At 50.8% G+C, this 23,570-nt stretch overlaps 1 protein-coding gene across 14 annotated transcripts in view; it reads left to right on the top strand.

The window, feature by feature from the left end:
• Sfswap (splicing factor SWAP) overlaps positions 1-22,971 on the top strand; it is a 70,329-nt gene extending 47,358 nt beyond the window's left edge. For 4 of the 14 annotated variants that reach the window (XM_039089425.2, XM_008769197.4, XM_008769196.4 and 1 more), the window contains 8 exons: positions 1,581-1,811; positions 2,876-3,066; positions 6,547-6,812; positions 11,401-11,553; positions 12,561-12,686; positions 21,215-21,424; positions 22,018-22,090; positions 22,586-22,971. In XM_039089425.2, the coding sequence (XP_038945353.1) occupies positions 1,581-1,811; positions 2,876-3,066; positions 6,547-6,812; positions 11,401-11,553; positions 12,561-12,686; positions 21,215-21,424; positions 22,018-22,090; positions 22,586-22,651 (1,316 nt within the window). In that variant the 3' untranslated portion in view covers positions 22,652-22,971. Of the gene's footprint in view, positions 1-1,580; positions 1,812-2,875; positions 3,067-6,546; positions 6,813-11,400; positions 11,554-12,560; positions 12,687-21,214; positions 21,425-22,017; positions 22,091-22,585 lie in introns of those variants that run through there. The other 10 variants (XM_063271299.1, XM_039089426.2, XM_006249271.5 and 7 more) reach the window with 6 other exon arrangements.
• The last annotated feature ends 599 nt before the right edge of the window (positions 22,972-23,570 follow it).

Here is a 23,570-nt window from a genome sequence, read left to right as displayed (position 1 = left end):
AGTTTAAGACCACCCCAGGCAATATAGCTAAGACCTCCTCTCCAAATACACATATGTGTGTACACACACATGCAGCTACCCACAGGTAGAAAAGGCTGTAAGGCCATGGGTGTGCTTCAAAGATGCACTTTTGTACCCAATCCTGAAGGTCGGATGTGCCAGAAGGATCGGATCCTGCAGGCAGCAGGTACGGTGGCCATCCCAGCGTGAGCACAGTGCAGAAGGATCACACCAGGTCTTGGCCCTCTGGAGAGAGTGTAGGATCAGTGGTAATACAAGCTGCTGAGAACTTTGGTTGGTATTTGGTCAGCATTACCACACCGCAGCAACTTACAGTGTGCTGTGCAGCGTAAGTCTGCTCTCCTCACTCTGGGGCATTGAAAGGGGTGTGTGTCACTGTGTGTGTTCTGTTTAACCCACACAGGGGCGTGGAACATAGAGCAGTAGGTGAGGAGACCCTCAACCCACCACATAGCCAAGTAGCCTGCCCTGGGAAGAGCAAAGCGTAGGTGAGGGGAGGGAAGGGCACTGCAGTGAGTCACATCCCCCACTGTCCTCAGTCAGCTGGTTTTCATCGCACTGGAGCTGCCCCTTCGCTGTAGCTTCGTGATGCCTGTCCTGAGTGAAGGCTATAGCATTTGACTGCATCCAGGTGGCCATTAGGAGTCTCAGCAGAGTGAGTGACAGAGGAACTTGCTGTTGACAAGCAGATAAAGCAGAAGACTTTCTCCTTTAAGGCCCTTGTGTGTCTCTTAAGTGTTCAGTGTGCAGGGCTTGGGCGTGTAATACCTGAGGTTTTGTTACACCTTCAAGTGTTTGTAATAGGTGTAGAGCGAGATCTGACATGATGCTTGCCATGTTGACTGAATAAAGAAATGAATTCTGTGTTTGTTTGGTTTCAGTTGTTTTGGTTTGGATTTTGCTTGAGGAAAAGGCTTTTTTTTAATGTAGTTGTAGGTTTTCTAGGCCTGATTCTTAGTCATGCCACGTGCCTACTCATACCAATTCAGCTGCATGCCAGATTCTATTAAAATTCATATACTTAAGAAAATTAGTGGACTAACAAGATGGCTCAGTGGGTAAAGACACTTGCCACCAATTCTGCCAACCTCAGTTTTATGCCCACAGCCTGTGTGATAGGAGAGAGCCAATTCCCAGTCGTCTTCTAACCTTGACCTGCACTCATGGCGTGCTCTAAGTGTGCATGCTAAATAAATACGTTTAAAAAAGGAAGATGACAAAAACTGACCATTTAAGACTGAAGGTGACCACTCTGTGTTCAGCAGGTACGTGTCTGCTGTGGCAGTGCTAAGATGCTGCCCATGCCAGGCGGGCTTCAGACTGCTCACCCAGGCTGATGCCTTACCAACCGAGCACATTACACCGGACTCCTTTGCCTACATCCCCACCTGTAGACCGCACACTCACACACACGTGTGCATACTCACGCTGTGCCTTCACAGCAGATGCCATCTGCCTATCAGCCAGCCCTCCTGGAAGTGGTAGTGCCTGTGACAGTGTCTGCGCATTCTACCTCTGGTGCCTAAAAATACGTCACAATTGTCACCTTTTCCCAACAGCTTCTTTTGCTCCAATAAGCTTTGCCATCAAAGCCAAAGAAAATGACCTACTTCCCCTGGAAAAAAACCGCGTCAAGCTGGACGATGATAGTGAGGAAGATGAGGAAAGCAGGGAGTGCCAGGAAAGCACAAGCAGTGTGGCCAACCCCAGCCCAGCCGCAGCCCCTCCCTCTGCAGTGGTGGAGGAGAAGAAACCGCAGCTTACCCAAGAGGAGCTCGAAGCTAAGCAAGGTTTGTCGATAGCTTTTAAAGTTCTTGAAAGAAAGAAGACAAATGTGAGAGTTTTGTGCTAAGACTGTGAACTAAAGCCTGGAGCCATGCAGGGGCATTCTGCAAGTCCTGTGTGCAATGCCGTGGTACTGTGCACTCCTTAGCTTGATGCAGTGCCCTTGGCGGTGTGTACTCAGAGCAGCCTAATGCGCTAAGCGGGTGGCTCTAATGGAGACGCACTTTGTACTTGGACGACAGCCCCGGGGTGAGACACCAGGCCTGGACTCCCAGCTCTGGTTAATGCACCACACTGGGAGAGGCCCTTTGTGGGAATGTCTTTCAGGAGAACCGTCAGCCGTTAAAGATGATGCCTGCCAGAGCTGATTTCTCAGTCCTGGTTCATCTTCAGGGGTCACAGCATGGCCAGTAGCATATGGGCTGGGGCTGGAACAGTGCTGCAGAGCTTGCCCAGCCTTTTGGGGACCTCTGTGTCTCCAAAATAAGTTGTCTTCCTCAGTGAGGTGGCTACGCGGTGAATGCATTTGTGCTTTTCTGTTCTAACTGCTTTTCTTGGCTTGTGTTTCTGGGTACGCATGAACAGACCATACAGCCCTGACTAAAGGACTCTTGGAGCCAGTGTCCTCCAGAGGAGAGCATGCTGTGGGCCCACAGGTGCTCTCCCTCAGTGCACTTTCAGTCACACTGCTGTGTTTGCACCTGCTCCCTGTGTGCGAGCTCAGCAGTTTGTCATGCCCTCTGGACTCAGACACTTGTACAGGGCATCATTCCTTGCCGACTTGGAGTGTGCTGGGCTCCTGTGCATGAGAGCCATTCTGTGATTTCTGGTGTCCAGCCCAGCTTCTGCCATCGTGGAACCCCTTCAACCTCGCTGCCTTTGAAAATAAAGTGTACCTCCCCCCAAAAGCCATAATAAGTTTACTTTCCTCAAAGTGTTGGTCTGTCCAGGTGTCTACCTGCTTTGAGGTTAGTATTGAAATGGCAGTGTTGTAGAGCCAGAAGGTGCCTATGAAAATCAGAAATAAAATGCTGCTTGCCGTAGACTCTGCCTTCCTTGTTTTCCTTAGCAAAACAAAAGCTGGAGGACCGCCTTGCTGCTGCCGCCCGGGAAAAGCTAGCTCAGGCGTCCAAGGAGTCGAAGGAGAAGCAGCTTCAGGCTGAACGGAAGAGGAAAGCTGCTTTGTTTCTGCAGACCTTAAAAAACCCTCTTCCAGATGCAGAAGTTGGAAAACTTGAGGAGAGCACTTTCGGAGTTGAGGTACATAGGATGTCCCGATGGCATGCGTGGGTTTGGAGTAGATGAAAGTTGGTCTGGACTCACCTCTGGCTTTTTAGCCTGAGTCAGAGGCCAGCAGCCCAGCACCTGCCTCCAGCATAGTCCCAGACTTGCTAATAGCTTTGAGTCTGAAGAGAACCTGAGACCCTATAAACAGACCAGACTCGGCTGCACTCTCAGAACACATAGGTGTGGGTCCTAATCAGGAAGCCCAGCTCATGGCCAACATGTAGGGCCTCAGTGGTTGCAGCCACATTGTTGAGCTTACACTTGGGGGCAGAGATCTCAACGCCAGCACCTAGATCCTGTATTGTACTGTAATTTTAGAAAGGTAAAGCAGCCACCCATGTCTTCTTTGGGTGTAGCTCTGAGGTAGAGCACTAGTGTGTGGGAGGCCCTGAGCTCATCCGCAACACCAAGAGGTCATGGAGAACCCAGGCAGCTCCTTCCTAAGTGCTGACCATGAACAGGGTCCTCACATGGTACCTTAGGATGCTCTTGAGTGGAGGGATGGGAAGCAGTGCCTAGCTCCCGGAACCTCAGTGAACAGGGTTGGGGGTGGCTATGTTCAGGGAAAATTCTGGTCGTGCCTGTCTGTCTCCAAGTGTTTTTAAATAGCCTTTATGCTTGGTGTCTTAGTTAAGGTTGTATTGCTGTGAAAACCAGCATTTAACTGGGGCTGCCTTCCAGTTCAGAGATTTAGTCTATCATCATCATGACAGGCAGCGTGGTGGCTCTTAGGCAGAAATGCTGGAGAGGAGCTGAGCGTTCTGAGCCCACCCCCAAGGAGATACTTTCTCCGAGGCCACACCTCCCCATAGTGGCACTGCCTGTGAGCCTGTGGAGGCCATTTTCATTCAGACTACTGCACTTGGCTTTCCTTCTTAATGTAGGACAAGCCCTTTGCCCTTGTTTGCTATTGCTGGAAAGAAAAGGGGGGGCTAGAACTCACACATTTTAGGGTTGCAGGCATGTGCCGCCGTGCCTGACTCCTTCACCCCTTTTAACTTTAATTACATTGATACTTTAGAGTCTGCAATGGTTAAAGTTGCCCATCTCCTGGATGTCCAGAGCTGCTGTTTCCATAGTCCGCCTAGCATCTTTTTAGTGGTTCTGTCCTCGGGATAACCTCCGCACTGCCCTTCTCAGAATGAGCTTTTCAAAGAGGTCACAGAACCCCACTAGGGCACCATGACCCCCATTTCCCAGAGCTCCAGAGATAGGCTGTCTTCTGGTTCCTCAGACAAAGCCTATTCCTGCAGAAATGGAGGAACAGAGTACACACAGATGGGGCAGCCATTATGCACTATACCCTTGGATGAGGGCATTTGGGAGGCACTGTGGTGTGGGGCTTGCAGGAGGGAGTGCAGGAGCATGAGCTCTGCAGCTGTGGAGAGACATGGACATCAAGGAGAGGACGCTTGGTAAGGGTGTACTTGGGTAGGGATGTGGAGCCTGACTGAATCTCTTGTTGTTTCACCAGCCTTTGGACAGTGAACAGAGGTTAAGACACATCTGTAAGGCTGGACTGTAACTCAGTTGGTAGTGTGCATACCTGGCATGCACAGGGTCCTAGGCATGTCCTCGACATATGTTAGCATGCTGTAATGCCAGCAGTACAGAGGTAGAGGTGGGAGGTTGAGACGGTCTGGGTCATCCTTGCGTATGACAGGGTCAGAGTCAGCCTGCACTCCGTGAGACCTCGTCTGGAAGTGGAGGGAATGTTAGGGCAGGACAGTGTGAGGAGGTTCAGTGGGTAGGGACGCTTGCTGCCAAGGCTAACAGGCGTGATACCCACGTGGTGGAAAGAGACAGCTGACTCAGAAAGTTGTCCTCTGACCTCCACTTGCACACAATGAGAAACAGGTAACGTACAGTAAATAAAGTATGTAACCACAGCTACAGATAGAGAAAAACAAGTCATGGTTGCAAGGTTGACTCTGTTCTCAGAATCTGGCTGTTTTTGTGAGAACTCAGTCTATCAAAGTCATTTGTCATCAGCCTGCTGGCAGCACCACAGTGCTGACCCAGCTTGTACCTTCTCTCAGAGTGGCTCCATTCTTGTCTGCCAGCCTTGGCCCTGTCTGTAATCCATGGATGTTTGATTGGAATGGTCTCCCTGGTTGCGTGTGCACACAAAGATTATCTCAGCAGAGTTTCCTCAACAGAAAGGCTGTGTGAGGAGAGCAGTTGGTGATCAGTGTCTGATTGCTTTGAAACAAAAGGGCCCATAATAAACAGTCTATAAATGATAGTCAAACCCAAAATGTTACTGATCTCAAGAACCTTGGTTCCATGCTTCCCTTGACTTTGCCAAGTACCTTGATATATATACTTGGCCTACAGATGTTGGCACATTCACCCAGTTACCACATAGATGTAGACAGGAGTTCCTACAGGCTCCAAAAGGTTAGGGGAGAAGGTCACAGGTGGTACTAGTAGATCTGTCGGGGCAGAGACTAGCCCAGCCAGCTCCTCGGGACGGGCAGGTGCCCACAAGGCAGCATTCCACCATGCATGTATAACATGGTCTGCCCAGTGCCATTGGTCATAGAGATAATTTTACATATCCAGGTATGATTTTAACTGATATCTTAAAGTGATGTTACTGGATGGATATGGTGGCCCACACCTTTAATCCTAGCACTCAGGCAAATCTCTATGAGTTCCAGGCCAGCCAGAGCTACATAGGTGTGACCCTATCAAAAAAAAAAGGAAGAGAGAGAGGTTAATGACATGTTAAATCTTTGGCAGTCTATACAGCAGCCGAGGACAGTCCATCAGTGGTGATGAGCCTGTCTGTGGTTCAGCAGAGTGGCCTAAGCAGCAGGGAGCTCAAGGAGAGGCTGATAACTGCAGGTAGCCATCTGGCCTCAGCTCAGCCCACTGGGCAGCTTTTTTCACTGTGAGCTAGCAGTTCTGTAAGAGTCGTGTACAGGGGATACTCACCAGCTGCCTTGGAAGACAGGGCCCACCTCCCTACAGTTGCAGGTTTACAAATGCATGTGCACACCACTTCTATCCCCATCCCATCCCATCCCAGGGCTTCACACAGCTCGGGCAGTACGGGGTGCTGATCACACAGTGTCTGCCTTGACGTTTTCCATAAACCTACTGGTAAATCTTCCAGGCACAAAATGAGAACAATGTAGTATTCAATGACTAGTTAAAACTACATTTCTCCTGAACGGCCAGAGAGATTTTGTTTGTCTTTTGAGACAAACTCACTCTAACCCAGGCCAGTGTAGTATTAACTTTGTAGTCCAAGCAGGCCTCAAACTCAAAGAAGTTTTCTTATCTCTGCCTCCCACATGCTTCAATCACAGGTTTGATCCAGCTCACACAGCAAGGGGATTTTTATATATAACCACGGAAAGGTGGTCTTTCCTCGGAGATAAGAGCTATCTACCCAAAGTGTTGTATTCTCTATTGACACCCACACATTCACTTTTCTGTTTCCAGGAAACTGGTGTCATGCCCTGTCCTCTGCTGGTTGGAGGTAGAACCCTGCCCATGTTGGAAGGGAAGCCTCCAGAAAGGCCTTCAAGTAGATGCAGAGACCCACCAAGAGAAGAAGAAAGAGAGAAGAAGAAGAAGAAGCACAAAAAACGGTCTCGAACGAGGTCCCGCTCCCCCAAGTACCACTCGTCTTCCAAGCCCAGGTCTAGATCCCACTCAAAAGCAAAGCACTCCCTGCCCAGTGCCTACCGGACAGTGCGGCGGTCGAGGTGGGTGTGCTGGTACTCATGCTCTCTTGCTCCTTCCTGCCCTACACTCTGAGACTTCTCCTGGCACTCTGTAAAGCCAGCAGTAAGATGAGCACAGGCTGGAGTGTGTGTGGGATGTGTGTGTCTGCAAATCCAAAGGAGATCTTTCATAAACCATTGTCAGGCTTTTCTGAGCTCACCAGTCACTGCAGGTTCAATGATTGGCTTGTGCTTCTTATCTCTGCATAGCTCACTCACACTTCACTCGAGGTGGAAGCAAGAGGAGCTCCAGTTTAAGGCCAGTCTCAGCTACACCGGGGTTGTAGCTCAGTCAGTACATCCTGCTGCAGAGCATGAGGGCTTGAGTGACTAAGCCGGGCATGGTGGTGCATACCTCTAATTCTAGCATAGGGAGGTGGGGATAGCTGGGGCCCATTGTCAAGGCAACCTAGCCTACTGAGCAAAGTCTTAAAATAAGGTGAATGGACTGGGTTTGGGGGCATAAAACTTCCTCCTAGTACTCAGGAGGCAGAGGCAGAGGCAGAGGCAGGTGGATCTCTGGGAGTTCAAGGCCAACCTGGTCTAGATAGCAACTTGAAGGCTAAATATGGCTACATAGTAAGACCACTCTCAAAAATCAATACTCAAACAAAAAGCCCACAATGAATGACTGCTGCCTATGATCCTAGTGCTTGGAGGGTGGAGGCAGGAGGATCACGGTGTTCAAGACTATCTTTAGCCGTATGGTAGATTGAGAACATGAGGCTGCCTCCTAGGGAATGGGGAGATAGGGCTCTACAGGTTATAAAATGAGCCTGGCACACGTGCAGAGTTGTAGACATTCATAGGCTGCCATGCTGGAGTTGTCTGTGTGAGTGCACTTCCCTGTGCTGAGTGCTTCTGACTGCAGGGCAGCCGCCCTCCGCTCAGGCTGTGCTCAGATGCTCTGCACAGTGCCTGAAGTGAGCATGAGTGAGGCCCCGTGTGCATCTGTTTCCTCTTCTCCGTCTCTGCCTCTCCAGTCTACCCACAAGCCCTCTGCGTAAGGCGCGAGGTGTCCATTGCAGGTCAGCATTGCTGGCAGCAGAGTTAGTAAACATGTACTTGCAGGATGCCAGAGCACACCCTTAGTTTTGGAGCCCAGCATTCTGTGGTGAGATGGAGACAGAGCGTCAGTCTTTAGTTCTCCGCCTGCCCTGGGTTCCCATGGTGGCCTGGACTCTGCTCGGGTGACCTCACACACCCAGCATTTATTAACTCCAGGTGCTCACCTTATTCTGGGGTGGTGTCAGCCCTGTTCATAGACACTGGTGTCCTATGTTCTTGGATGCACAGTGTTCTCTCGGATGTGCTAAAAGTACTGTGCTTTCTCCCTTACCCACACCAAGCCCAGGACTGACAAATGTCTGACCTCCTGTCTTCATTAGGGGTAGACTTGTCTTCATGGAGAGTCTTTGTCTCTAGTTCTTAGAAGAGCAACACTTTGAACCTTTACGACACACACGCAGAAACCTTGCTATTTCTTTATTAAATGAACAGTTTTGCAGCCGTGCTTTAATTTTTTTAACACACCTAAAATTTGTGTTACAGATCCAAACCTCACAGGCACACCAATCCATCAGGCTCATGCAGGCCAGTCAGTTCTCCCTGATTTCCTCTACTCCAGACAAAGGGAAGAGCAATTCCCTCATGGTTCCCAGGCCTTGAGAGAGGGCTCCCAGGCCCTTGCTCCCTGCACCTACCCATGCTAATCTCAATGTGTGGCACAGACTGCCACTGACTTCTTACCTGTGCTCTGTCTGTCCAGCCTGAGTTTACAATAGACTTAGATTTGCATGGTTTATACAGGGGCATTATTTATAACATTACACCTTCAGTGTCTACAGGTCCAAGGAGCAAAACCCTACTCCTTAGTTTAATTCTCAGTTAAAAGACAAAATGAAGCTGAAGTCTTTCTGACCATTATTTCTTCTCTTACGGTAGGCTACCAGTCTTAATTTAACCTTCAGTGAAAATGTTTTACAGTGTCAGGGCTGGTTGTTCTCAAAGCCCCCAAATATCCGTTTCTGTAGCCGAGGTGGGATCAGAAAAGAAGCTTTTGGTTTGTCTGGTTAAATAACCCAGGTACTTTATGGCCGAGACAAGTCCATCTTTTGTGTTCAGTTTTTACAGTTTAGATAAGGTACCAAGACAAGGTACAGGCTTGCTACAGAGTAAGAGTATTTGCACTGTGGCCCCCTTTTAGCTCCTCTGTCCACACAGCACCAAGAGCTGGAATGCAGGCCCTGGAAGGCACCGGCCCTGGCTGCACAGCGGACCTGAGGCCTCTATCCACTTGTTCTTGCAAGAGGCTAAAATAGAGGCCTGTGCTTTATGAGACAGGGTCATGTTTTCCCGAGCTGAGAGCAGAGCTGCTTGCCCACCGCGGGCCCTGCCAGCACTCTGGCTCCAGGATGGAAGCAGTTGGAAAGCCGTGGGTATGGCAGGTGCAGTAGCTGTGCCTGTGATCCCCGCACTCAGACTTCGGCAGGAGCGAGCAGTCTAGCGCCAGCCTGCTGCCGTACATGCTAAGACAGAAAAACACCAAATAAAATGTTGTAGTTGTGACTGAAACAGGCGAGCAGGCTCTGTCCTACTGTGAGCTGTTGACATTCTAACCATAGTGAAGAAAGTGCTGGTGATGCTGTCATCATCTTGTCTTTAACTATCCTTTCAGGTAAAGGTAACCATGGTAACATCTACAGTAGGACATCCTTACCAGGCCTCACACAGCCTAAGTGGTCAAAGTAAAATGCTGTAGTTGTTGGCATTCTCTGGTGGTCGCATACTGCAACCGAAGTGCATAATCCTCTCTATGTTAAGTGTCTCTGGTCCCACTTAAAATGCAAGACAGTATGATTTTTGTTTACTGTGTGATCTGCTCGTAGGACAGAAGCTTTGCTTACTCCATATGTCCAAACTGTAGGTGGCTTTGGATCTGCAAAGGCAAGTTTTTCGTAATAAAAATCCTTAGTTTCATAACGCTCAGTACCTCAAAAAGCGTGGTGGTTATGAGGATTTGAGTCAGCTCTCACCCAGGGGTAAATCTTATCCCTGGTGTGGCTCCTGCTCGTTCTTGTGCTGTGGACAGCTGTCACTCTTACCGAGGTGAAGCAGCAGGCACGCAAGTAAATCGTGTGTAATGGTATGGGTGTTAGTGAACTGACTTATACCAGGGAAGCATGAAGGTACACTTACCTGTTAACTTCTGAAGTCACTTTCCCTCAGTGTTCGAGTCTTGATCCATTGGAGAGGATCTGTATGATAAAGATATTCTTTACGGATAACTCCATAATCCCTTCAAATGAGGGAGGGGTGCACGGCAATGCGATTCTGTTTGACCCTGCTAGTTTCATGTAGCATTTGGTAAGAAAGCTGGCATGGTGGTGCACACTTTATTCCCAGCCATCAGGAGGCAGAGGCAGGCAAATCTCTGAGGCCAGCCTGGTCTGCAGAGCAATTTCCAGGACAGCCAAGGCTACCCAGAGAAACTCTGTCAAAAAAACAAAAACAAAAGAAACAAACAAAAAAGCCATAAAGCACTCATATAGGCATTGAGGTTCTATAACATTGGCGTTCTAGTTTGGTTTTAAATTGGTGGATGAGTCTTTACTATTGTTTCCCAATAAACTGTAACAAACTAAAAAAGGAAATTCAATCCCCCAAGTCTGTCTTTTAAAGGAAGAAAGGGGATGGTTGGAACTTCCTGTGTTCCTGTGGGGTGACCTGTGGCCAAGCCAGGCAAGGCTCAGATACCTGGGCTTCACAATGCCAAACCTGTGAATGGGACGAAGAGAGGGTAACTTGACCCAATGCAGTTAACCTTCACATCCGTAGCCAGTTCCCACTGGGTCAGATCCACAGCCTGGCTGCCGAGTCACCTCTTGCTATCAGTCGCACAGCTATGAGAAGCCCTGGAGCAGGGAGAGGAGCAGTGGAATGGTTTGTGTAGGTGCAGACACTGGTGTTCAGACAGTAGTTGGAGTTTTATCATTAAGAGTTTCCTGCTTCCAAGAGCAAAAAGCATTGTGGTCATTCAGAAAGGGATGTCTTGGTTGTACTATGCCTGGAAGTTTTTAATTGAGACCAGTTTGTCTTCTTTAAGAAGGCCCATGGTGACGTCACACTACTGATTTACTAGTAGGCTGGGATTCCTGGCTCTTGCTTGCCCTGCCCTGTCGTCAATATTAAGAGCCTGGTTAACAGAATTAAAAGCATTAAGGCTTAATTACAGTGAAACCTACAGAATTACCGGCTGCTATTTGGTGCCCTGTTCTGAGCAGGGCCTCCTTCCCAGAAGAGTTGAACTGTACTGGGAACAGCCACTGTGTTCTGAAGAATTCATAATACTAATGGCCACTGCAAAACAGTATTGTAATTCAACGTTTTCAATGTGCAGGCATTTAAACTAACTTATTTTTCCTAATTGTTGAGTTTATTGTAGAATTCTATGCTAAGCATCCATAGGTGCTAAAGCTTTGAGTGAGCGAGCGGAGCTTTCTCACGGCTCTGGTAGCACCCAGCCCGGCACATTTCATTCTGAGTGTGAAGTATGTGCCTCCGACCGCAGGCCCTCAGCCTCCCCAGGGATCTTGAGTGTGGAGCCTTGTCCCAGCAGCTCGGCAGTGGCGGCAGCACAGCAGGAGAGTTATCAGGCAGCCTCGGCCTCGAGCAGCTTTGACTCCTGGAGCTCTTTTGAGGGGAAACCTGGTAAACCGTCAAGGTGTCTGACTGCCCCCACCTCTGTAGTCTGTGTAGCCTAGGGAAGGTCTGGGGAGGCGCCACCTAGACCAGCCCTACTGAAGAGACCAGCATAGGTTCACTGGGGCCAGGATGTGGCCAGAACTTGATTCCTCAACAACTCTGTGTCGTTGTTATTGGGAGGGAAGAATTTGTTCTGCTTAGAATGAGTCAATGAAGAACTTTGTCAAATTTTGGAATCAAACTGCTCTCTCAATACTGGTTTTTAGTAGGTTGTCATGGAAACCAAACAGAGAGAAGTTTGGGTTTGGTAGGGCTTTTTTCCCCCCTAAATTTCTGCTTATTACAGATTTTCCTGAAATAGCAGATGGTTGGAGAACTAAAATAAGTCTCAAGCCATCATTGAGGAGCCCTTTATTAAGGACCTCCATACACACAAGGATGAGAGGGACTCGAGGGTCTGTCTTGCCATTTGTGGAGTATGTCCCGGCATGAATCAAAAAGAACAAGTATTCATAGCTGGGGTTTGCTTATATCAGGCCGGCATGAGGCATCGTGTTCTGAGCAGGTGCAGGGTTTGGGCTTCATGCCAGTGGGTCTGTAGTGTGTGTTCCTGATGCCTCCTGCCACACGGCCTGAGATGAGTGACAGGGAGTGGCAAGGTGCAGCCTGCAGGTCTTGGCTTCTCAACCTTTAGTTTCTCCTGACTGCTAGTATCTAGGCACCTTTCCCTGCCTGAAGGAAGGAGCAGCCTCGGGGAGCTGAAAGCCTCAGGCGAGAGAGAGAGAGTGAGAGAGAGCACAAGGCAAGCGGGGAAGCTCGAGCGCAGCCTCCTGGAGACCCAAGCCTTGCTATAGTGCAGGCAGGGGTGGGGAGAGGCGCTGTGCCTCCAAGCTGGTGTCAGGATGCAGGGCCCATCTGCACAGCCTGCGTCTCAGACAGGGCCTCGCTCGCCTCATGCTAGGGAGGTGCACACTACCTAGACTCGGCCTTAAACAGAGCTAATAGTCCACCTTGTTGTCTGTCTAGGTCACGGTCTCGGTCCCCAAGAAGGAGAGCTCACTCTCCAGAGAGACGACGGGAAGACAGGAGTGTCCCCACAGCCTACCGGATGAGCGGCAGCCCTGGAGTCAGCAGGAAACGGACCCGTTCCAGGTAGGCTACCATGTCTCACAGGGAGAAAACTTGGTCTTCTGACGTCTTGGTGTCTGTCGCCTGTGTGAAACAGTCACAGATTATGGGAGGGCGCAGTCCCCGTCTTCAGTAGTAGCGTCTCTCAGGATCACGTGAGTCCAGAGCACAGTTGTGTCCATGCCTGTGGAGCCCTCACATGGCTTTTCTCTGGACTCTGTTCTTCCTTAACACTAACCCAGGGCTCCTGCTGTCTCTGCTGGATCTGCCCCAGGCCCTCTTCACTGTCTTCAGGGAACAGTCAACTAGGAAAATGCAAACATCTTATCTCAGTGTCCTGCTTTGTCTCCAGTAATGACCACTGGACCTGGGTGCTATGTGATGGATGATGAGTGGGGAAGAGAATAGGTCCAGGCTCCGGCTTTGGGCCATTTCTAGGTATCTGTCTCCATTGTAAGGACAACAAGGAGGTCAGCCAGCATGGTTGTAGAGCAGAAGTCCCAGCCATAGTTTACCTGTTACCCTGTGAGCCATAGTGTCCTCCACCCAGTGAGAACCCCAGCTGTCCTGCCCGCACATTCGCGAACACTCTCTCTGGCTCTTGTCTAACTCTGGGAGGCCCTGCCCACACTCTGTGGTGCCCGCCTCCGGCTGTGTCGGTCAGCTTCCATCCCTCTAGCACTGCCTGGGTAACCAACCCGCCTACAGAGAACGAGCAGTTATTTACATTAGCGTTGGAGGCCCCAGTCCATCAGTCCTGTTGCTTTGGGCCAGTGCTGAGGCAGTGAATTGTGGGAGCACATGTTAGGCCAAACCCTTTGTCTAGTTACCAGGCAGCAAAAGGAAGGGCTGGTCCCTCTGCAGGGGCATGTCCTCTAGGTCCCTCTTGAAGGCACCGGGCCATCCTGCAGCAGCACCTAGGGACCAAGTGTTTTAGGCCTTGGGAGAGGTTGGAAATCCAGACTCCGACTGCAGGGGGGTAGCCACTCCATAGGAGCCATGCTCTAGCTTGGGTGCTGCCCTGGAACATCTTCCTTTGTTCCTATCAACTAGTGTCGCCTAGTGGATTGCGCTAGTTCCCAATTGGACAGGACTGGTCAGCCCCCCTCCGGTCATGGGGAAACACAGCCAGAAAGGGCTAGAATCTTTAGAGGACAGACCCTGGATTACAGGTGAACAGGGCACTTCAGAGCCCCAGCTATTTGGCCACCATGCTACCTACAGGGCATGAATAGAGTGGTGACCACAGAATCCTCGCCTCTGGAAGCAGTAAGGTGAAGTAGCACAAAGCAGCCTGTCAGCTGGTCACAGGATAGGTGTTGATTGGGGGAAGGAGATCGCTTCTGTAACCTGAAAAGCCAGCAGAGGAGCTTTGAGGCTGATGAGTGTCAGCAAAGGCTTGCAATACAAGTTCACATTTATAAACCACACTCCAGCGTCGTAATCCTCCCAGCTATTGCAATACACAGAATTCATTCCTGAAGCAAGTGGTTTAACATTTGAAGTTCATCATCACCTTTGGTATATGTAAAGGGCATGGTCTAAAATTAATTTTTACAGCAAAAGATCTTTCTCAACAGAAGAATTCTTGCTTTGCCCTCAAATTAACCTTTACATTCAAAGGGAGATGATGGGAGAAGGTGGTAGAGGGGCCGCTCCGCTGTCCACAGTGCGGGGAGCGATCCCCATCTTAGGCACAGGACTTGTGAGGCCTCTGACTCTTCTGCTGGAGCACCGTCTGCCTAAAAAAACGACTGCCCCAGGGGCCTCAGCTGAACCCCGCTGCTTCCCCAGGAGCACAGCCACTGAGAGCGTGCAGCCGCTGGCCACCGTGTTCTCCACTGCAGGCCTGGAGCTGCTCCACTTGCCGTCCGGCACCTTTAGTCCTGTCTCAGTCTCCCTCCACACTGCCGAGGCCTGTGCTGATTCAGTCACTCTGATACTTGGCATCCCCCAGATGGGGTGCCCTGCTGCGCTCTACTGCAGTGGGAACCAGTTTCCTGCAGACTGATCACTACCTGCTAACTAAGGTGTTGGGGATTTTTTCTTTTCATTTCATTTTGTTTTTCAAAACAGGTTTTTTCTGTGTGTCCCTGGCTGTACTAAAACTCACTCTATAAACCAGTCTGGCCTCAAACTCAGAGATTTGCCTGCCTTTGCCTTCCTGGTGCTGGGAACATGCGTGGGCCACCACTGCCCTGCCCACTAACTACGTACGGGGTCTTAACATGGTACTGAGAGCACCTCACACATTTGCTCAACAGCTCACTCAGCTGCCTGTCCCCTCCTGCTTCCCTGTGGCTCCACCCACTGCCCTTCCTTCCTACTTGCAAGAGTACAGGCCAGCAGTGCTGCAGGACCGCAGTACTCGGCATGGAAGGACACCTTAACTTAGGATGTCCCTCAGCTAACAGTGCCTCTGCCTTGACCTTCCAGTGGGCACTGCCACAACCACTAGTGACAGCAACAATGGCTACTTTCTGGTCCCCTCTCTCCTCTGTTGTTCCCGGCCCCTCCCTTGCTCATCACTGTGACAGACTCCAGGAGCCTCCAAGCCAGTTGTCACCTTGTTCTGTGTCTGGCCTTGGTGCTTCTCCAACCCCAGTGTGCAGACTCCCCACTGCCTTTCCTGCCCCGCTCTTCCTTTCTGCTTTATTTTTATTCCATTATTATGTGCGTGAGTGTTGGCATGCGTGTGCATCCCATGCATGCTGGGTGCCTGCGAAGGCCGGAAGAGATCCGGAGTTACGCTTGGTTGTGATTTGCTCTATGGGTGTGAAGAATGGAACCCGGGTTCTCTGGAAGAGCAATCAGTGCTTTTAACCTCTGAGCCATCTCTCCAGCCCACCCCACTGCCTTTTGGTGAAGGTTTGGAAATCAGACTCAGAGCCTAGTGCACATTTTCAGAGTGCAGTGTGGTAGACAGGGCGTAGCAGTGTACACCTGTGACCTCGCTGTTGAACACTCGGAAGGTGGAGAAAGAAGCTTCAAGAGGTCCAGGTTATCCATAGCTAAACAGGTTCGTGAGACACTGGCTCAAACAGCACAAGAAAATTGGTAAAGCATGACCGCACACAGCCGCATCCAAGCACAGACGCCGTGAGCGTGCGCCGTGAGCCGTGTTTCCCTGGAGTCTGGAATTCCCACTGCAGTCACTGGATGCGCTGGCTCCTTACTGAAGGCAGGAGGGCGTCCACGGGAGTGGCTGCTTCCCATTGCAGTTCGGCTGCAAAGCCCTGCATGCAGCATAGCATCTGAAGTTCATGGCTGAAAGGCTCTCACCGTGTGCAGAGGGTTACTCATTCAACGGGACCTTGCAAAATGAGATGTCCGTTACAGTTCCTGCAAGACCCGGGGAAAACATAGCTGGAAAGCACAGAGGGCGGGGATGGCACCTGCTGCCACACCCACCAGCAGGAGTTTGATCTCTGAAGCCCACATGTGAGAAAAGAGAACCGACTCCCACAGTCTGTACACACACACACACACACACACACACACACACACACACACACACACACACACAAGTAAATAGAAATGTTTTTAGCCGGGGATAGTACACACGCCTCTAATCCCACACTCAGGAGGTAGAGGCCAGCCTGCTTACACAGTTCCAGGACAGCCAGGCTACATAGTGAGACTCTGTCTCAAAAAACAAAGCAAAAAATATTTTCTCAAGTAAATGAACAAAAGCTGAGAAGATATAAAACAATAAAAACTTCACTCAAAGAAAACAGCAGCTCAGGAGGGAAAAGGAAAACAAGGCAGAGGGTGGGTGGTGGGCGGGCCAGGCTTGTTTATAAAAAGGTGGCCTTGGAGACCCTGGGCTGCCAGCAGTGCTAGGGGCAAAGCCAAGGCCCCTCATGGCTAAACAAAGCTCTCTGCTATGGAGCTGCATCCCATCTCAGACAGTTTAGGGCCTGGCTCAGTGGGTAGAGGACTCAAGACCCTGCTTCAGTCGACCATGAACGGCCTGCCTATAGATGGCAAGTGGCAGGAACAGAGGGGATCATCTCTGCTACATGGCTAGTTTGAAGCCAGCCTGGACTAAGTGGAACTTTTGTCTCAAAAAAAAAAAAAGACACTTTAAAAATAAATACACTTACAGGAGATTTTAAAAGGCAAGGAAGATGCACTTCCCTGTTCTCATGGCAGGAAAGTGATAGCTGACTCTGAGGCAGGATGTGATGCTCAAAATGTGTGCAAAAATGCAACGATGGCTGTTCAGTGCTTTGAAGAGAAACAGCAGTGCACACACAGAGCAGACACCAGAGACTCACAGCCATGGCAGTGGCCCAGGGACACAGCAATGACCAGGACAGTGGTGCTTGGTGTTCTCTTACACAGCGTGGTGTGCCAGAGACCTGAAGTCACAGAGACCTGTGACAGTATGGAAAGTCACAGCACACTCATGCACCCTGGCTGAGAGAGGCGATCAGCCATGCTTGGAGTGTGTAATGTGAAGTATGGCCTTTCTCCTGTATGGGAGCCACCTAGGAAAAAAGTCGATCTCTGTGAGGTCTGCACTGAACTACAAGAGGAACAGTGTAGGAGCGTGGCCAGAACCGGGGAAAAGAACTGGTCAGAAGCAAGGAGATGTGAACGTGAGAGGAGATGGTGGCAAATAAGACAGCAGTGTAAAGGAACAGCTAGAGTTGTTCACAGGGCATAGTCAAAGGATTGGTTGATAAGCAGGAAAGGCCTACAGACCTGGATAATAAGGAAATTCTGTCTTTCTGAGAGATGGACAGGGTCCCAAACTGACAGGAGAAGGACATCATTTGATTGGTCCTCGTTGTGTTTAGGAAAATCCAGTTTAGGAATTGGAATTTACATCTTAGAACTTTGCCCCAACTCCAGCCTGTTTTTCCCTGCGAATCCAGCTTGCAGGAATCAGGGAACTGCTCACTCTTCACCTTCTCCATGGAGAGAAGCGCACTCCCCACTCACCGCCAACCATACTGACTAAGCCCTAAGCCGGCAATGACGCTGTGCGTATGCTGTGCGTATTCGTGTTCAAGATAGTACTCTGAGAATCAGCCTCTCCTCAGCTATAGCAAAGCCTACTACTCACAGCTCCTGTCCTCTGTGCTCTGTGGATCCAACCAACCCCAGCACAGATCCATCCTCAGCCTTCTGAGGAACTGGCAGACAGACTGAGACCATGCCAGTCAAAGAACAAAGCCAAGCTTCATGATGAAGCACTCACTGCAATTCCCTCAGAGCCCACGCTGCGGCCTGGGCCTGTGGTTAGACCACAACACTGGAGCAGTTCGTTGGGACCAGAGAGGTCCCCAGCAGAATGAGAAAGAACAAACTACACACGTTAGTTCAGTTTAGATCAGCATCTAAGTGCACAAGCCAGAACCGGAAAACAGTGTGTCCCTGAGACTGCTTAGGGCGTAGAGAGCCCTGCTGTGTTGGGGAGATGGCTATGTCAGTAAAGTCCCTGCCACACAAGCAGGAAGACCTGAGTTCTGTATGCAGGATGCACATAAAAAGCCAGACTGGTGGCATGTGCTTGGAACCAGGACCAGGGAGACAGATAGGCAGCCCCCCTAGGACTCCACAGGCGGGCAGAGCTCGGAGTTTGAGGCCAGCCTGGGCTTCACAGTGAGGACCTGTCTCCAAAATGAAAACAGAAAACCAAAATGGATAGCGACTGAAGAATGAAGTCTAAGGGTGGCCTCCACACACTTGTGGACGCCCACCCACAAGAAGACAGAAGAGACTTCACCAAGGGAGGAAAGTGTAATATGGTCGGTGTCGTTAAAGTCAAATACCTTCCTCCAGGGATAAGTAAGAGACCAAGTGGTTAATCCTCCTGTGAAAAAGACACCCATGGTGCCTGGGTCTGACCCAGAAGCCACTGATGACAGAGACACATTAGTTAGCAGTGTGCACTCAGATAGATATTGCTGAACATTGGCGTTCAGGGGTAAGGGACGCACAGCGGTTCCACTTTGCTTAGTGTGAGTGCGTGAGGGCTTGCTGGCCCATTTTCACAGCTGCAGACACAGCTTAGTTTCTTACAAGTTGCAGGTATTCCTGTGGGACTTCAGAGCTGCTCTCCCCAGAGTGCACTGGGAACATTTGGTCAAGAAGCAAGGAGAGGTGAGGTGACTGAAACTGCACACAGGGCAGTGCTAGTGTTGGTGTAAGAACAAGTGGACATGCGCAGTTTTACAGGAGACCAGGAGCACTGCAGAGCCCCACACAGTGGTATGGGTTGGCTCCTACAGAACGGAGGTCACGATTGAGTGTGAAGGATGGCACAGGCTGGAAAGTATACTGAGGGAATGTTCTAAAACAACAAGCTGCAGTGTTGCATTGGCCACTCAGCAGCAGCACAGAGGGCCAAGTTGCAAAGTGCACCTCAGCAACTTCAGAAGTGAGCAAACTGCTTCGCTCCTGCAGAAACTTGACTTCTTCCCATGTGAGGTCAGACTGTTCAGACTAGACTGGGCCTGGTGAGATGGCTCAGCAAGTAAGGGTGCTTTGCTATGCAAGCCTGGCAGCCTGGGTTTGATCCCCAGGACTCAGGAAAGGGTGGAAGAGTGGGAAAACTATCAACTGTTATCCTCTGACCTTTGTATTTGCACCCTCTTTTTTTTTTAAATACTATTTATTTAATGTATATAAGTTCACTGTAGCTGTCTTCAGACACACCAGAAGAAGCCATCAGATCCCATTACAGATGGTTGTGAGCCACCATGTGGTTGCTGGGAATTGAACTCGGGGCCTCTGGAAGAGCAGTCAGTGCCCTTAACCACTGAGCCATCTCTCCAGAACCTTTTTTTTTTTAAAGTATTTGCACACTCTCATGCGCACGCGCGCGCACACACACACACACACACACACACACACACACACACACTAAACCAAGCTCACAGTTCAGGTTAGGAAGCTGTTCACTTTTTTTTTTTTCTTCTTCTTTTCTTTTTTTCGGAGCTGGGGACCGAACCCAGGGCCTTGCACTTCCTAGGCAAGCGCTCTACCACTGAGCTAAATCCCCAACCCCGAAGCTGTTCACTCTTACTCAGCATATAGCTACATAGGCTTGGCTAGCTTTGTGGTCCTGACCATCCTGGGCTTCCCCCTCTGAAATCCAGCTTGTCTGTGTACACAGACACCCCAGCCCAGCAGCTCTCCCATATGTCCCATATCTGAACCATTTCCACTTAGATCCATGTCTCCTCGCTAAAGGACACCGGGCTGCCACCCACAACTCCAACCCAGGGACACTGCCTTCCAGTATCTAAACCTCAGTCACAGGCTGCTGTGCTGGGCTCCCGGGGCAGCTGTGCTCCTCAGGCCTGGCAGTCTGCTCTCACCTGGGTGGTACACAGAAAGCCAGGCTGGAACACTGGGGTGACCCGGCTGGCCTTGTACGGGCCTCTGTGCTGGTCTGGTGCCCATGTGGGGCTCCCTGACCCTCTGCTGGTGCTTGTCAGCCTGAAAGCACCTGTGGGCACTGGAGACTATGGGGACAGTTTGTGTCATGGCACCAAGGAAATACGGGGCAATCACACAGCCTAACATGAGACGGTACAACCCAGTGTAGCAGATGATTCAGCCTTGTTGATCAGTGGCTGTGTGGACAGGCTTTGGTGGGCCCTCCCTGGAGGATAGAGGGCTGGGCCAGGTTGGGAAGGCTCTGCTTCCTCTGGAAACCCAAATACCCTGGAGCAGGTTCCTGGCAATCGATCGCAGAGAGAAGTGGCGGGCAATGGTTTACCAGTGTTCCCATCAAAGTGGGCACACTGAGAGATACAGGAGTACAGGGAGGCTGCCTGGCGGTGTCCTGCAGCGCAGGAGAAAGGAAAGGGCCCAGGAGTCAGAGATAAATTTGCAGATCATTCTAAGACAGACTCAGTGGGAGGCGACTCAGGCTGGCAGTGATGCTGTCCTGTGTGCTGGGGGTTCCAAGTCTGCGTCCTCCTAGTCTACCCACCCTGTGTTCATGTGTGCACACATCTGTACATGGTAGAACGAGCTAGGCATTTTTCAGCAGATGAACCCATGTCTACAGGATTTGGCTGATAATTTCCTCTCGTTTGGCATGAATGAGAAAGCAGTATAGACTTTTCCTAGAGGCTTTTCTTTGGTGGTTATCTTGGTATTTTCAATGCAAATAGATTGTTCGTTGTATATTAAATGCCAGACGTTTCCCTAGGACTAAGCTTCCCCTGTGCAGAGGCTGGCTTCTGGATGGTCCTTTTAACACCCAGCACCCTGTGGATGCACAGGCTCAATTGACTGAAGGGTTATAGCTGTCTGAGGCACGCGTGTGAGGCTAGGGATGTGCTCAGCTGCTGAAGTACTTGCCTAGCATGCACGATGCCCTGGATTCAGTTTGCCTGTACCACGCCAACCAATCATGACTGTGCATCCTGTAGTCCCAGAACTTAGGGGGTAGAAGAAGGAAGATGAGCTTCAGGTCATCCTCAGCTTCACAATTCAAGCCATCCTAGAATAGATGTCCCCAAAAGAAAAGAGAAGGTCCCCTGTGTGGAGAGGCTCCTGACACGTTCACACTGCCCTCTTGTCAGTCCCTGCGTGTGCCCTGACAAGCACGTCCCTTTCAGAAGTCCCCATGAGAAGAAGAAGAAACGGCGCTCACGCTCTCGCACCAAGGCCAAGGCCCGGTCGCAGTCAACTTCCCCGAGTAAACAGGCAGCACAGCGTCCCTCGGCCCACTCAGCCCACTCGGCCAGCATCTCTCCTGTGGAGAGCCGAGGTTCCTCCCAGGAACGATCCAGGTAACCATGACCTCTGGGTGGCTCTCAGTAGGAAGGAGCAAGGGGAGGGCAGTGAGGCCTGGACAGCACCCACTGTGAGTGCCTCCACCCATCCCCACCATCTGCTGTGCAGGACTCAGAAGGTCTGAGACAGACGGGATTTCAGGAGGTTATTCCTATTGGGATTGCCTTGAAGTCTGGGGGTCTTGAGTGTCCATGCCTGCTCCATGAGGAACACAGCTCACCCAAGGGTCAGCATCTGAAAGGCCCCATCCTAGACGGAGTGTAGAAAGCCCCAACCACCAGGATGTGGGTGTTATCCACATCCACAGAAGCCTTACATGGGAACCAAAAGCCACTGGGGGTGCCTCCGTCCTTAGCCTCTTCTTTGCAAGCATTTACGTAATGGCGCTGTTAGAGTGTGAGTTAGTTTCATTTTGTGAGGCACTTGAAGTGGGTATACAAATGTGTGCTCCTGGGATGGGAAGGTGGCTGGGTGGGGCAGATGCTCACCATGTACGCACAGGGACCTGAAGCTGTGCTCTACGGGGCATGGGAACTGCTCTTCAGATTGTGGGGGATGTCTGACCCTCCATTCTTCCCTCTGCATTTAGGGGGGTTTCTCAGGAAAAAGATGGCCAGATCTCCTCAGCAATCGTCTCCTCTGTGCAGAGCAAAATAACTCAGGTAAGATGGGGTGCTCTCGTTCTTTCCACTTTTATAATTTTCTCCTGATAATTTTCCTTCTCGCCCCATGTTTGACCAGCACTAACCCAGTCAAAATCTTGGGCTGGTCACCTATTGACTCTGGTTCTGGCCTGCCACAGCCAAGTACTAGGTCAGAGCCTAGCAGGAAAGAGAAGGAGTCACTTTCTGGGGAGCCGCACCTCCCAAAGGAAGCTCATGTCCCTGTGGGGTGGCCATGCTGTGGAGTCTCTCTCTCCACGGGTGACACATCCTGGGCTCTGCTTGTACCCTCAGGCCACATGGGGTCACAGATGTGGGAGGTTCATGACAAGACAAAGAAGTTGACTTTGGTCCCTGTGTGGCCTGGAAAGGTTTGCAGCTGCATACATTACTTGAAGGCATGGCTACTGGAAGCTCTGCCTCCTGTCCTCACCACGGCCCCCTCACAAATCTGGTCAGCGGGAGGCTCAGGTTTCCTTCATGTCTCCCACACAGGATCTCATGGCCAAAGTAAGAGCAATGCTCGCAGCTTCAAAAAACCTGCAGACCAGCGCGTCCTGAGAGGGCAGCCACGGAGCCAGCCCCTGGCGAGCAGCATGGCTGTGGCCCTGGCTGTGGCTACAGGTGCTGGGCTACTGCTCAGAGCAGCCACAGTCCAGAAGTCAGAAGCTGAGCTGCAAGCTCTGTGCCGACCTCCATGCGGCTCTCCAGGTTCTCCAGCCCAACTCCCTGGGTCAGTCGGTGGCTTTTGTAAATTTTTGGTGACATTTTCTGTTTCAGATTTTTGACCAGCAGTCTCTTACCTGTATATATGTAAATATATCATGTTTCTGTGAAAATGTATTATCAAATAAAATGGGAAACACCTTTTCTAGCTAGCAGCCTGGGGCAGCTCCTTCCTTTGGTGTGTCTGTCACTTAATGTGCCTGCATGTGGGGAAAGCCCGCCTCCCTCCAGTGGTGCCGTCTGAAGGGACATGGTCTCGGATGTCCCACCTATGCCCCTGAGGGGCTCTGCCAGGCCAGTCAGTCAAAGGTCATCCTGACGTCAAGCTCTTGACTGCCCCAGGAAGATGCAGGTTTGTGTGTCCCTCCCTTCAGGACTCCATGCTAAGCACACAGGGTCCTGACACCAGAAATGAAGACCTGCTTGCCTAGACTGACACCAGAGCCCTGATCCATCTGACGCTGAAGCTTGCTCAGGACGATTCTATGTGCTCAGGCTTCTCTTGCAGGTTCTGCCATGTGCCCGACCAGAAATGGGCTCCTTTCCTCCTGCAGTGGTCCTCAGTGTGGGCCTGGTGCTTCCCCTCAAGACACTCAGAGCCTCCAGAGGCTGGTGTGGGCAGGGCAGGTGACAGAGGTGACAGAACAGGAAAATGGGTGTCCGTGAGAGATGCCACCCACAACAGAGAAGACGGGATCACCACATCTGCTGGGCTCCTCCATTCCATACACGGGGGAACCGGGGTACTTGCCAT

This window comes from Rattus norvegicus, chromosome 12, assembly GCF_036323735.1.
Source record: "Rattus norvegicus strain BN/NHsdMcwi chromosome 12, GRCr8, whole genome shotgun sequence".
NCBI lineage: Eukaryota > Metazoa > Chordata > Mammalia > Rodentia > Muridae > Rattus > Rattus norvegicus.
This window is presented reverse-complemented; position numbering and strand designations above follow the sequence as displayed.